The sequence below is a fragment of the Brachyistius frenatus genome, unplaced genomic scaffold, assembly GCF_029030835.1.
Source record: "Brachyistius frenatus isolate BFR_SWC_R1_liver_20210118 unplaced genomic scaffold, ASM2903083v1 Contig_42, whole genome shotgun sequence".
Taxonomy (NCBI): Eukaryota; Metazoa; Chordata; class Actinopteri; family Embiotocidae; genus Brachyistius; species Brachyistius frenatus.
In genome coordinates, this window is record NW_027210641.1 from 1491055 (window position 1) to 1506835 (window position 15781).

At 40.6% G+C, this 15781-nt stretch overlaps 1 protein-coding gene across 5 annotated transcripts; it reads left to right on the forward strand.

Moving 5' to 3' along the window:
- The first annotated feature begins 1701 nt into the window (after window positions 1–1701).
- Window positions 1702–14435, forward strand: LOC138623188 (glutamate decarboxylase 1). 5 transcript variants are annotated; one of them, XM_069702544.1, is made up of 17 exons: window positions 1702–2010; window positions 2829–3001; window positions 4746–4808; window positions 5898–6053; window positions 6511–6753; window positions 6870–6960; window positions 9348–9460; window positions 9973–10088; window positions 10209–10288; window positions 10370–10424; window positions 10836–10952; window positions 11067–11131; window positions 11647–11725; window positions 11854–12003; window positions 12114–12221; window positions 12499–12588; window positions 12790–14435. In XM_069702544.1, exons 2-17 carry the CDS (start codon window positions 2923–2925, stop codon window positions 12961–12963), a joined length of 1779 nt encoding a protein of 592 aa, XP_069558645.1. In that variant the 5' UTR covers window positions 1702–2010; window positions 2829–2922; the 3' UTR covers window positions 12964–14435. The 5 variants fall into 5 exon arrangements, with proteins under 5 accessions (XP_069558645.1, XP_069558647.1, XP_069558648.1 ...); XM_069702546.1 differs by having other exon boundaries at window positions 2910–3001; XM_069702547.1 differs by lacking the exon at window positions 2829–3001.
- Window positions 14436–15781: the final 1346 nt, after the last annotated feature.

The following is a 15781-nucleotide window of genomic DNA, read 5'->3' on the forward strand; positions in this document are numbered from 1 at the left end:
AGAAAGCTCCTGGTAGAAATCCCCCCCCAGTCCCATTCCCTTTAGTCTCCACATCTTCTGTTGTGTTTTAATCCCTTTAGAGACAACCATCAGAAAATGTCCTTGTGTGTTATTTCCACTAGCAGCCTTATAACAAAGACCTCATGGCAGTGGATAAGGGTTCAATAGATATATGGTGGAAATAAATGCAGTTGTTGTGATGAGTATTGATTGTAGGCTGGAACTTCTACAAAGTGAAGAAAGCAAGCAAAATCCAGTTTACTAAATGCATCTGTGGTTATTTGGTTGTTTGCAGATTATAAACTGAAAAGACTTGAACCTAAAAAAAAAAATTTTAAAAAAATTTTAAATTTTTTTTTTTTAGGTCTATCTTAATATAATATTCTCATTCCCACATAAATTGAATACAGTTATTGCTGTCTTTTAAGTTCCACCTCTTTTGGTACAAACTCTCCTTTTTGTGTTTCCCTGCTGAGCTGCAGTTTATGGATGTTAACAAAGAGGGTACAGAAAAGACTAATTCAGAGAGCTCAAATACAACATGAGCTTCAGAACTTCAAATTTAATTTTGCGCAAAATAAGCACTTTGAATTTGGCTCATTAATTACATGGGAAAGCACTTTAGGAAGAAAATACTTCAGGGCCAGGACAGGATGAACAATTACAGTGGCCAATAATGCTTTCAATGAAGACACACGAGCATTTTTACCCGGTCCAGTCTTCTTTCAAAATCCAGTCCTCATTATTTTAGTTGATTCTATTACACTCACATAATCCTTTATAATCCTCAATAAATAAATGCTTGATCATATTCCAAAAAATGTACTGACACACAACAGTCCTGGGGGGCCGTACAGGGAGGAACTATCGGGGGACAAAGGGGGCCAACACTGGACGGCAGCCTTTAAAGACAAAAACCTGTGAATGTAATGGAACAACAATCTCAGACAGTGTTTATGGAGAAGCACAGTTTCAAGATGATCCACCAGAACATGGATAACCAAATCTATTGTAACTGCTGACTGGGTGATCTTTGCTGGTGATTGGCTGTGTCCTATCATGGATCATGTTCCTGCCCTCATGTATGATGGTGACGTGTTCCAGATTAATGAGTCGGTTTATAATTAGATTCATGAAGTATTTCTGGAATGGCCCACTTGTCATCAGCTCCTGCAGGAGTCATTCTTGGTTTCTCACTGCCACCTTGTGGATTTCGTTTTTTCGTCCTTGCAGCTTGTCATGATGTCGTAGGTTACATCTTCACTTAACACCAATCTGTCTGCACAGAAAGTGCAAAAATAAGATGTTTGTGTCAGGTTTATTCTACATACATGAGGGCTATTTGGAAGCGTTTGTTTTCAATCTTTGTTCAAAATGATAAAATAGCTAAATCATGATATTTGAGGCGGTGAAATAAATAAATAACAACAATTGAAGGAGTGTTTAGGATCGTGATTTTGGGCGCTTTCAGTGTTGTCCTCTTGTTTTTTTCCACAAGAACAAAACCAGCGCTGCCCCCCTCCTCCCCTCTTCCATCCTGATCCCTCCTCACGTAATGTGTTGCTCATCATAGCATCAAACTTCAAGTCCATGTTCGTGACCAGGATTCAAAGCAGAGCTCCAGAGATCCGAAGACAACCAACACTTCCAAAAAGTCTCACTTTAGGGGCCGAAGCGGCGCCATTGAGGATGAACCTGCAGACGAGTCTGCTCCCCAGACATGCAGCACCGGTGGAGCTAGAACTGGACCTTCCGGGACTCATTCGTGTGCAATGACAAAACACAGACAAGGCTTGCTTTAAATGTCAGCAAATCAAACCTACTTCAACAAAAGCAAGGTCACCTTGTTTGGGATCTCGCGGAGAATTGAAGCTCAGGTCAGATTTGTTCCCTCCGTCTTGTTGGAGTCTACTAAAGAGCGCAGCAGTCTCTCCTTGAGGATTTAATTTGGTAATAAATTCACTTCGTTTTTTGGGACTGCACCTGTTCACCTGGATACACACAGCCACGGTGAGTTGCTTCATTCATTTTCAGGCTTTAACAGGTCAAAACTAAATAAAGTCTTTGTTATCGTTATTGGAGATGCTCTAACAGGTGTTTTATAAGGTGTATGCTACTGCCTGGGAAATATGTTTAAGTGGCCTGTTGTTTGCCTATAAATTGGATGTGTTGTATGTTGAACAGGTTTAATTGTTCTGCAAGAGAAAAAGAAACTGGTTTAGTCTTTAGCTGGTTTGTGGTTTGGGAGAAAGAGATTTGTGTGAGTGACTTTAACCTGCTTCAGTCATCAGTGCAATAATCACCTTGAACAGTCAAGTCAGAGGACCCGAAGCCTGATTACTGAGGACGTGTCATTCATTTAAGAGAGTCACAAATGTAAATGCTTTTTATATGCTTTTATTTGCATTATTTTGCTTATGGCCTTATGATCTGGATGATTTGGCAGCTGTGGTTTTCAGAGCCTTAGCTGTATAGATCAATCAAAGGACATGCTATTTACTATCAGGCTGACAAACATGAAGCTGTGGCGGCTGTTAACCATCATCCATCCTGAGCAGCATCCAGACGAGGATGGAATAATGTGCTCCTGTCAGAGGGAGTTAAATGGTTAAATGGTTATGACTGAACTTGTGATTCAGAATTTTTTTCTTTTTTTTTTCTGCCTTGTGCTGAGAATTTAAATTTCAACTTGTGAGACAGACTGTGTCCTTGTCGTCTACAGGTCTGTCGCCAAGTTGAGCATCTCTTTTACTGCTAAAGAGCAAGAGGCACGAGCTGTACATTCCTGGGGTTTCTTTTTCTGTTTCCCTGATTTTCATCTTGGATAGCATAACGAGAGATTTGGGGGAGAATAGAGAGAGGGAGAAAAAAAAGTGACCAGGCTTTTTGAGGTGAAGACTTTGGCACAGGGTCTCGGGAGTGATGGCGGCGTCTGCACCCTCCTCCTCCTCTGGCGGCGAACCGGAGCCCAACTCGACAAATTTACAGCCACCGGGCTCAAGTAGGTCCATCACAGATCAAATGCTATTTCACGTGTGCTATTTACTTTGTGGGCGACGCCGTGAATCATTTTCATCGAGGGAGAGAGAAGTGAGTGAGTGAGTGAGTGAGAGAGTGAGAGAGAAATCCGCTGCCATTTGAGAGGCTTCCTTCGCCACAAATCACCGCTGCATTCATTCATTCATTCATTCACGGACCTCCCGGCGTCTCCGGGACAGACGGATGCTGCTGTCAAACTATAATGTCCTCTGCTAACATCACACTGAGGGCAATTAGCCTGGAAAACAAGCCAGAGGCTGCACCACCGGACCACAAAGGCAAAAAGGGAGACATATTATTAGAAGATAAATTAGTATTAGTATTATTATTATTATTATTGTTATTATTATTATTGTTATTATTATTATTGTTAGTGTTATAGTTATTATTATTATTATTATTATTATTATTATTATTATTATTATTATGCTTGTGTGGTATAGGCCTAATGCATCCGTATTTTAACATGTTTTTCATTATTTTCTTCATTGCTTTGGCTAAATGTGCTCTGGTAGAATAAAGTGCCTGCATGGAAAAACTGAAGTGGCTGTTAATTCAGCCATATTCAATTGCCCCTGATGGCACATTTAAGCATTGTGAGAAGGGGCACTGTGGAGACCACTGAGCTATACCAGTCTTTTCTTTGTCAGCTGGTAGATAAAATAAGCCTTATTCTCCCAATGAATAGAGGTCTAAAATCATGTAACAGGTGTAGACAAACAAAAAATACAGATATTTGGTGTTTTTGCATTTGATCAATTTAATAAAATACGATAGACAGCACATGTATTAATATTTCTTCTCACTCTGTTTGGTTTTAAAAACCTATTTGAATGGCTTTGCACTGTCAACTGATGAATGGCAGTGATTACATCATAATAGGCCCATGCATCACCTGGTTTGCCTGTATAGATATAGCCTAATAGCTGCACGTCTGTATTTGTAGTCCATTGTCTGGTCTGAATCCTATTTGTGAGCACACCTGCTCTTTTCCCTTTGCTTTTCTTCCTTCTGTTCTGTTTTCTGAGTTGTTTCTTTGTTTCTCATCTCATTTCCGCTGGCTTGGAGAAAAAAAATAAATCTGTTCAAGTGCATCCAGTGAGGTGAGCAGTGAGGGCAGTGATTTATCTAATGATCCAAAGCAGGGTTAAATTGCAATGTGGGATTGGGACCGATCACAACTACCTCCTCCACCTCCTCCTCCTGTCCTCCCACTCCCAGCCTCCCTGCCCCCCCCCCTCCCCCCTCCTAAATTGCTGTTTTTTGAGGATTTCGCCTTTGCCTCCCATCCAAGGTGCCCCATCCCCTCTCTGGCTGGGAGCCCTTGATAACGCAGTAGTTCTCTATCTGTCACTGGCCAGCCGGCTCACGTCTACTGATGCTCGCATTTCAACCAGCATCTTTTCACTCAATTAGATCTTTATGCTGGCGTGGATTCAGACGGCTAATTAATTTGAAATCCTTGCCTATAGGTCATAAACGGTGACACGCAGTGGAAACAGGCTTATCCAGATCCAGGGGCCCCAGAGAAATATTAAAATAATCCCATGACACGTTTTATGTTTCAGCATGCTACATCACTCGACCTCAAACGTCTCTCCATTTATTGTCATGTTGAATTTTTCAAGGTAAAAAAAAAAAAAAAAAAAGAATTTCGGCTTTTGTACGGCCCTGTCTAATATATATTTCTTTTTGAAAAATGCCAGGCTATGATGCATGGTGTGGAGTTGCTCATGGATGCACTCGAAAATTGGGAATGAAAATATGTGGTAAGTTCGCATTTTAATGTTTTAATATTTTTTTTTAATTATGCAGGATATGAATTGCCATAGAAAGAGATCGAGTCTGTCGTTTAAGTGTCCACACACATGACCGTAAGGCTTCCTGGCCTCCATCCTTCTCCCCGCGGCTCTCTGGGAAACAACGCGGATTTCTGGACGAATGAGATTTTAAAATAACATCAAAAACAAAAGATTAACCAACATTATTTATCTTATTAAATTACCATCACATCTGATAATTCAACCAATCAACTAACAAAAGCATCCATTTTCCCCGAGTTGAAGCTGATTGAATTAAAGGGGGAATTATGCAGGATGGATTTGCCGATTGCGAGTCTATTTCAGTCTCATGCTAACTAACCAAGGACGGTCTGACATCCCATAATGGTGAATGTCACGCACCAGTGCGCACTACCATTTTCTGGTATTTTTGACCGACACGTTCTGCTGGTTTCATTAAAGCTATTTAATTACGCTGAACAACAAATCTGAAAAACATAAAGAAAGAAACACCAAAGCAAATATTTATTTAGGCCTATGTGGGATTGGTATCAAAGGGAAAACAATGTTGTTGTTGTTGTTGTTGTTTTTATCCCAAAAGTTGCTTTTGCACAATTTAAGATGAGATTTCTGTAAAATCGAGCTGTATTTCCCTGAACAGCCTTTATTGATAAATTCATATCTATTATCAGCGGCCTCCTCAGATGTGCCTTCAGGCTGTTGTCATCGGCCACTTGAGCTCTTTCCTGCCCACTGAAGTGCGCAATGTCGGAGGAGCTTTAATAAGAATTTACAGCCGCTACACGACAGCGATTTGTTAGTGCTTGGTGGGAGTTTGGTGCTGATGTCACCGGGCTCAACCTCCCGCGGAGCCCTCCGCCCATAAATAGGGCAGGACGGGACCGTTCTTCTCCTGGGGGGGAAAAAAGACAGAGAAAGTACAGGTTGCACGTCTGGAGAGCAAGAGAGAGGATGGAAATGGGAGAGGACACGTGTTAGTGGGTGGATGAAAAGCTGCAGGTCTGTATGGGAAGTGTAATCATCCTCAGGAATCCTCCTCTTCTGGTAATCGCATAGGATTCTTACAGAAGAACAACAGCATGGCGGAAAGGAGCAGGATTGTGAGTTCCTTGAAGGAGCGCACAGCCAAGAACCTGCTGTCCTGCGAAAACATGGGAGGAGAGGCGCAGTTCAGGAGGACAGAGACCGACTTCTCCAACCTGTTCGCCAGAGGTAGGCTTCACAAACACATTCATTACATGGAACACTTCAAGTTAAGCCTGATGTATTTCAAACCAAATTAGGGCATACAATTCCGGAAATACAAAAATGTATGGAAAATGTCATCTGGATTATAAGAAGTACACAAATAAATAAATAAACAGAAGCAAATAAATGTATTATTAATCCAAGTTAATGCAAAAATAATTCTGCAACAGTGGGTATAATGACACATTTTTAAACTATCCTTATTGTGTTTGGTGGTGAATATTATTTGCTTGCTTAAAAAAATGGAATAATCAAAAATAAATAATTAACCAGCTGGGGAACCTAAAGGTCACCAGAAAAAAAATTCAACAATAAATAGTAAAACATGTAAAAACTCAGGACTCACTCTTTAGATTCACCAGAAAAGATAAACCAGAAGAGACAAAAAGAAAAAAAATGGACATTTTTGTTTGTTTTGTAGACCTGTTGCCTGCAAAGAACGGGGAAGAGCAGACCATGCAGTTCCTGCTGGAGGTGGTGGAAATCCTCACTAACTACGTCAGGAAGACCTTTGACAGATCCACCAAGGTCCTGGACTTCCACCACCCCCACCAGCTGCTGGAGGGCATGGAGGGCTTCAACCTGGAGCTCTCGGACCAGCCTGAGTCTCTGGAGCAGATCCTGGTGGACTGCAGGGACACCCTGAAATATGGAGTGAGAACAGGTACGAGGCCTGAAGGTCCTCTGATCGATTGCTCTCATTAGATCAGCTACTCGCTCACATTCTCAAATGATGCGTTGGTTTCTGAGGATCGTGTTGCTCCGTTGTCTCACTCTTAGGTCACCCCAGGTTCTTTAACCAGCTGTCCACGGGGTTGGACATCGTGGGGTTGGCGGGAGAGTGGCTCACCTCCACAGCCAACACTAACATGTGAGTACTGTTGGGATGAAAGCAACCAGGATTAGATGCAGTTTGGAAGTCTTTAGGTTCATTTTATTCTGCTTGTTTTAAAGCTTTTAGTACTCATTATTTTTCAATGAGGAGGCTTTCAACATACAGTAATTACAGTCTTTGGTCCAGAAATACCCAGCATGCTCTAATAGGTTGTCAATCAAGCAAGAAAATAAATGGTCGACAAAGGAAGACATTTGTAGAGCTGCCCCCTCCCCCCCCTCCCCCTCCCCGCAGTACTGTCAATGTTGGCCTGTGCTAAGACTGTGGTCACATAATTCAGCCCTGCAGGCAAACTAAATTGCATATTGATTAGCATTCACAGTTCACATGTTGTCTTTGTTTCATGTAATGCTCGTTCCTGTGATATAACAATGCCAGGAGGGCAAAAAGAGTCTTTTCTCTTCACACCATCTGGACATAATGTGAGCAGCATTCAGTTCAGGTTTCCATTGAAATAAATCCTTACTTTGTGAAAGTTGAAATATATATTATTCTGTCCCCTAATGTGCGCAAATAGGATTGAACAAAACATATATTGCAAAGATGTTGTATGTGATTGCATCTGTTGTAGTGGTGTACCTCATTAATAGGTAGCTCTGCATATGATAGAGGAGATAACACTTGGCCACAATGTCCTGCTGTCCGAGATGCAAACCTAACGTCCGAGGTTTGATTCCCTTCTGGGACCATTTGGGACGACCGCCGAGGTGAACTCATCTAAAGGTGAAACAGAAAAGAACTTGACCAATAGTTGGGTCACATGTTTTGGGGAATTTGATCATTATAAACCTTTCTCCTTGATTTGTAAATACAACATGCAGCTTCATATTTAAATCACTATATGAAAATACATTTATTGTGTAGAAGGTCGCAGGGCGCTGTAGTCCGGTGGAGTCCACGCTGGCCAAGGCTTCAGGCATTCACATACACAAGAACATATTTCCATTGTGCTTATAAATCTGCATAAAAACGAGTAAAAAAAAACTGTAAAACAAATTCAATACCACTCTCTAAAAAAGTCCATTTGGGGGATTATTTGTTCTGATGTCTTTATTAAATTATTTACCAATGTCTACAGATTGGTTGTAATCCAGTCATGAGAACAAATTACGAATTGCCAGGTTGTAAAACTTCTTTTGACTCATTGATTCATGTAGTAATTTACCTTTTGGAAAAGCAATGCCGATGATCTTAATGGATTCTAATTCATCCATGAGGAGTAAATCATTTTCTGACCTTTAATAGAGCCCCTCCTTCAGATCATCTGAGGAGTAAGTTGGTCTTTTGAGATTGTAACTGATGTGGAGACCGAGGTTTCACATTAACTTTGATTACGAGCCTCCCAGTTATCAAACTTATGACACTACCAGTCATTGAACATTAGTTTCAGAGACGTGTTCCCTCCTGCTGGTTCATCAGCTCAAATCCTGTCTTTAAAAAAACACCGTTACCTCGTGTGTTATTGGCGACATCACCGCAGATGACTTGAACCAGAGGGTGGAGGTTGCTTAAATTCTCATTTACCTTTATTAATTACTCCATCAACATCTAATTACCCCTGGCAGATATTGACTGACACTAATAGACATCCAGGTCTTACATTATCAGAGTGAGTCAGCCTTATCTGCATGAATGAATGCAATGAAATTAATGTGCGACATCTGTGAAGTGGCATCTGACTTGTTTATTTTTCCCGCTCTGCATTACTGTATATGCTGAAGATGCTGTAAGGCACATATACGGCGACATACTTTAATGTTCCGCTGATTAATTTACTTTCTGTGCATGAATGGACGGATACTTCTGTAATTAGAAGAATATTGGTCAGGAGAAGATGGATGACTTTGCCTGTGCTGTACTTTCAAATTGACTGTTCTCTGAGGCGGAGGGTTTTTAATGTACTTTGATGTGGAATATCAATATCATGATCAACTCTGAGGGGATAAAATATAGAAGAAATTCAAAGCACCTTCAACAACTTTATTTAGAGAATATGACAGCGGGCCATTCTTACCAATTCTGCAAAATCCACAATGATCCTTTAAAAGTACATTGTTTACATTTCAAATATCCATATTCGACTAACTTCACATGTCTCACTAATTTTATGGGGAAAAAAACATGCTCTTCGTGCCCCTGCTCTACAATTAGAGTAGAGGAATGGCTGGTGGTAAGCTTTGGGTGAAAGGGAGTTTAACTTGAATGAAAGCTGCATAGAGAACGTAAACTGCAGAGCTGATTAGTATAGTGTATTATTATCCATATAAAACACTACAAAATATGAAGTAAAGACTGTGCTGTATAAGAGGGGGTTGGCTTGGCTTTTATTACATAGTCAAATGGGTTTTTATTGTTTGTTGCAGGTTTACCTACGAGATTGCTCCTGTTTTCGTGTTAATGGAGCAGCTGACACTGAAAAAGATGAAAGAGATCATCGGCTGGCCGGACGGCGAGGGCGACGGGATATTTTCTCCAGGTAAAAGCACAACCAGAGATCTAATTCCATCATGGGGCAGCTCAGTAACTGGTTGGATATCTGTTCTTATGCAAACATGTCAAACTCATGGTATTACACATAACTCCTTATATTCAGATCTTTTACTTGCACCATACTGTATACAATTCTTTTACATGCTATAGGAATCAGTATAATAAAGCCGTCATCGTGCAAAGTGACTCATTTCAGAAAAACAATATACCACGAATTTGGATCACAATTATTGATGCAGCCAGTAAAAGTGGGGTTCATTTCAACTACTGTACAGTTTGTACTGCTGGGTGGTTTTATCCATAATGAAGCATCATATTTGTTGATAAGATTTTGTATTAGTCAAATAAATCTGCAAAATGACTAAGGCTGCCAAATGAAGGTCATAGATTACAAGATACCTTTGTTGCATCTGAAATGTGGTGAAGAAGAAGCAATAAAGTACCTTGAATGTGTAATTAAATGCAGCGCTTACTTTCTGCCACTGTTGGATTCGACAGGAGGAGCTATTTCCAACATGTACAGTGTGATGATTGCCAGATACAAGTTCTTCCCTGAAGTCAAGACCAAAGGCATGGCAGCTGCACCCAGACTGATCCTCTTCACGTCCGAGCATGTTAGTCCAACGCCGTGTTACTGATCGCTGTCATCACACCGAACCAGCAGATTTATATCAGTACCTTAAGTGTGCACGTGACTCCGGCCTGAAATGAACTAAACTGACTAATTCCTGCAGAGCCACTACTCCATCAAGAAAGCGAGTGCAGCTCTGGGCTTTGGAACAGAGAACCTGATCCTTCTGAACACAGATGAGAGGTTTGCTTTGTATTTAACCTACATGCACACAGCCTGGTAAAATCATAAATCTGGATGACTTATGTCTTCTTTTTTCCCCAGAGGGAGGGTCATTCCTGCTGATTTGGAAGCCAAAGTAATACAGGCCAAGCAAAAGGTGAATGTCAGCAGCAATGACTCAGACGTCACCTCTGACTTATTCATTTCCTTCTATTAGTCACTTCATACAATGATAAACACTCATATGAGCTGTGGAGTTTACTTGTACAAGGAAACAGTGTGCCGGAGCCGCGGGGCTGTTTCAATAAGGTTAAAGCTTCTGTCTGTTCACATGTGACGCTGCCCTGGTCTGAAGTGTCTCCTGAATGCTTCAAAGGCAAAGGGCTGTTCAGACCACAAGAAATGAGGAACCAATTTTGCCCCAACAACGGGTGTAGATGGGGAGAGTGCATCATTTGAGAAGTGTGTTTTAGCCCACAGCTTTGATGTCCTCAATCACAAGGAGAAAAAGAACATAACAACTCGAATTCAACCCACAATTGTCTTTTTTTGTGTTTTTGGTCTGCAGGGATACGTTCCGATGTTTGTGAACGCCACCGCTGGCACCACCGTCTACGGAGCCTTCGATCCCATCAATGAAATCGCAGACATCTGTGAAAAGTACAACATGTGGCTTCACGTGGATGTAAGAGAATATTGATCATCTTCAATATAACAATTAACACCAGCTGTACATATCAGTTTTATAATGATCCACATCAGTGTCTTTAGTTTTAAGACTATGTTGTGTCGTCTGCAGGGTGCGTGGGGAGGAGGCTTGCTGATGTCCAGGAAACACAGGCACAAGCTGAATGGAGTCGAGAGGTAAAACAACCAGATACAGGATCATGTTAAAGATAATAACAACAACTTGTTTTTTACTTGGATTTTTTTGTTTTGTTACGGCATCAAATTCAAACGAAGTTCAGTTCAGTCTTCAGAGAGGCCTAGCCTGTGTAAACAATTTCATTCCAGTATAATGTAAGGCAGTAACATAAAAAAAAAAAAAAAAAAAAAAAAAAAAAGCATAAACAGTATGATGATCACAAATCACAGGTTTGTGGTTTACAGTCAATTTGCACGAGAATAAACTTTCCCCAAAAAATGATCTACCGTGGAAAACGATTGAGGAAACCTCAAGAAGAGGGATTTCAATCAAATCAGATCTTGGGAGAATCAACGTCTTCTTAGAAACACACACACACACACACACACACACACACACACACACACACACACACACACACACACACACACACACACACACACACACACACACACACACACACACACACACACACACACACAGAGCTGTGTTTACTGTTTCAATTTCTGCACAGGGCCAACTCAGTCACCTGGAACCCTCATAAGATGATGGGAGTGCCTCTGCAGTGCTCTGCTATTCTGGTCAGAGAGAAGGTGAGTGTGTGTTTTTCACTCTGCTGCTCCACACAAAAGTACACAAACAAGCACAAATGCATACACAGACAAACAATTTTCTCCACAACCGGCCTGTTTATCGCTCATCACAACTGTTTCCATTGCAGGGATTATTACAAGGCTGCAACTCCATGTGTGCCGGCTACCTCTTCCAGCCAGACAAACAGTACGATGTTACATACGACACCGGAGACAAGGCCATCCAGTGTGGACGGCATGTTGATATCTTCAAGTTCTGGCTCATGTGGAAGGCAAAGGTGTGCATTTATCTAAAGCCTTATGATACTCACCGCTGCTACCGGCTATGCTGCCACGTATACAATATATGTAATAGATATGTAACAGCTCTGGTTTTTCTACCTTAAAGGGAACAGAAGGATTTGAGCACCATATTGATAAGTGCTTGGATCTGTCAGCGTACCTCTACGATAAAATAAAAACCAGAGAGGGCTATGAGATGGTGTTCAACGGGGAGGTGAGTTGATTATTCCCACAGGCTACTTTCAAATAAACATTCAGATATTCACTGCAGTGCAAACTCAAGATAATCAGCCGCGGCCACAAAAGAAAACTAAATGTACTGCTTTCACTGGTGATGAATAATACCGTGTTACATATCTAACTGGGTTTTAGGATTGATCGGCTCATTTTGCGTGGCTGACATGTTGACAAGAAACAGTGAAATTACAGAAGGTGTTTTTTATTTTTTATCAGCGCTCATTACAAATGTTGTTCCCGTTCTCTCTTATCAGCCGCAGCACACTAACGTGTGCTTTTGGTACATCCCACTGAGCCTGCGCATCTTGCCTGACGGTGAGGAGAGGCGGGAGAGGTTACACAAGGTAATGACTCATCAACCTGCTTTTAGGCTTCATGTCTGGTTCCCCTGCTCTGTGGAGTTGATTTATACTGACGGTGTTTTCCTGCTTAGATTTAAAGATTCTTACAGTAAAGTAAAGCAGAATTGTTCATATGCTTTTATTTGGCACGTATAGAGTTAAAGTAAAGTTTTGGTTGGTAATTCTCTCCATTTTTTGCAACAGGTGGCCCCGAAGATCAAGGCTATGATGATGGAGTCGGGGACGACGATGGTGGGTTACCAGCCACAAGGAGACAAGGTCAACTTCTTCCGCATGGTCATCTCCAACTCCGCCGCTACCAGGTCAGACATCGACTTCCTCATCGAGGAGATCGAGCGACTGGGACACGACTTGTAAAAGGTTGTTTTGTTTTTTTCACCTCTGGAGAGCCCCCAGCTTGGCGTCATGTCCCCTTTGTCTCATAAAGACATTGAGATTTTTGCTTACAGGTCTTTTCTGGCAAAGCACAAAAAAATTATAATATGCCTTGTGTGTTACTGTCTTTTCTTTCTTTAGCAACGTATATTGAAAATATTTGCATACCAGTTTATCTGAGTAAAAAGGCAGAGGGGTATTCTTGCTAACACATATGTGAAGTGGAAAGAAACCTGTTAATGTGACGAGTTGTGGGCTTCTTTTCATGGAAGTATGCAATAACAAGAATACCTGGACTTGATTATTCTGTACATAGCAGCAATGAAAAATATCACATTAGTACTGAAAACAGAATGAAATCCAAATATTTTTTTCACAAGTAACAAAAACACAGTGTAGGGAACCTAATAGCTTTGACATATTAATATATATATGTGGTAATAATTATATTATATATGGCAATTGTCAAGCCAGATGCGCCACAACGTTGTAGCTGTTATTTCCCTTTAATGTTAAATAGGTGGGAATATATAACACAGTCATTGTAAGAAGTACTGTACATGATTGCTGTGATTTTAGAGATTTTTGTGTAGATTGTTGTATAGTATTGTTACATTGCCTTTGTGCCAAATGTGTCCTAGTTTTACAGTGAGAAAATTCTATATGTAAATCGACCATACAGTTCTAGTATGTGATAGATAAATCCCTTTATTTATATTGAGAGATTATTTTGTGAATAGGTTATCCGCTATTCAGTTCCATTTGTAATGTATCGTCCTTCCTGTTTGGAAACTCTGCTGTATTATATCGCAATGTTTTGAATAACATTTACATCTTTTTGTGTATTTGTGAACCAAAGAAGGGTTGAATTACATTTACGAAGATGTACACGGCCCTTATTCTCCCTTATGGATGGATTCAGATGTTTATATAAGAGTACTTCATTTACTGCCTTTAACTTTAGTGCAATCTCTGTGGTGTAACTGTGCAATGTCATTGTGATTCACTGATTGAATGTTGGCTTTATGTGGGAGGCTTGACTGGCAGTGCGGCTGCTGCTGTTCCGTTAATGATAAAAAGCACAACGCTAAACCTTGATCATGGGGCAGCTTTTATTCTGGGGACATATGATTGTCTGTCTTATGATGTGTCAAGTGGAGTAAAACTATAATATGCAAAATGTTGTTTGTCCTAACGCACTCGCTACAGGCACACTTTTACAGTGAGAAACATTATGCGAGAAACTGGGATTATTTATCATAAAGCATTTTGCTTGAACAATGAAATGCACACTGTTTGCTACTGTAATAAGATTTATTAAAAAATTGTACATTCCTGAATTAGCGGGATGAAACGTCCCTTGTTGTATTCAGTGTAGGCACTTTAACAAATCATTTGCAGAGTATTACTGGTGTATCCACAACACTAATAAAGACATGAGCTGTTGAACATCAGTGGGGAACTTTTATTTGCAGTTTGTTAAAAAGACTTTTGAACAAATGAATGTGTGTCCAACAATAGTGACATTAAAACATGGTGGAGAGGACTTATTTTAACCTTTGCTTTTAGTTGACTTTAGATTTACGTCCTCTCTCTTTGGGCCTCCATAGACTCCCCTGTTTAATATTATTAATATTATTATTAGTGGTTTTAACCATATAACAGCCTAATGAAGTTTCAGTCCTTACCTTTGCCACAAAGCAGGCTTTCACATTGAAGGCAACACAATACAGAAATGAACCAAAGCATTGTTAATATATTCCTTTTGTTTGCCAAAAGTCATTGACGGATAAAGAAATGTATCACGTGTTTTGTTTTGTGTTGTTACGTTGGAGTCAGTTAAAAGACAGAAAGGTTAGAGCTCTTATGAACAAACTAAAAAAGACTAGGCACATTATTATTGAGTTGGGAGGGGACACATCTGGGCTCATTTCCTGGAGTGGACTTCTGAGGGATGTCATCAGTTCAGAGTCATATCATCAGCAATTCTCGTAAAATTGTGAAATGTTTTGAAGCATCAAGCTTGTAAAATTATGCTGAGTTTCTTTTTGATTTGGTAAAGAGGGTCAGTGTCCTCCAGGAACCCAAACACAACATTTCTCCCTCGCTGGTCATCATTCACAGACAAAGACGGGTTGAAACACATCAAAGTGGGCGATCATCTCTGCTGATATTCCACCATTCGACAAATACATGTAAATAAGTTCAATACGTAGAGACGATCATCTCAATATGATGGCATTCATCTTGGACATTGTCTGCAAATCTCGCAGTGATTGGTAAGCTTGGGTAAATGTATTCTATTTTAAAAAAAATGTGTCTTCTGGAACGTCTTTTCAATCCACTTAGCCGTCAGCAACCATTGATCAGATTAATCACCCCGGAGGGACTTTTTTATTGGCCGATCATCTCCCAGCTGAGATTTCGTGAGTACCTCCTGCCAATCCCTTCACTTCTCTCATTACTCACACTTTTGTCATAAAAAGCACCAGACTGTGATCTCTTAACATTTTTTTTCCCGAGGAGCCTATTTCGAGGCTTTGCTTGGCTGTGTTTTATTTCGACAGAGCTATATCAGGTCTGACTCTCCACCCTTCCTCCACCGGGCAGACGCTGTTTCTTTGTTTCATGCTTCAGTGCTGCGGTCATTACGGACCTGGTGTCAGTGGCAGCTTTGTAAAGTTACAGGGAACCTGAGAGAATTAAAGGGATAACCTCTCTTAACGGGCAAAAAGAAATAATAACCTTTGATTTCTTGCCACATCTGCAGGGAGATTTTGTTTGTTTGTTGGTTTATAGA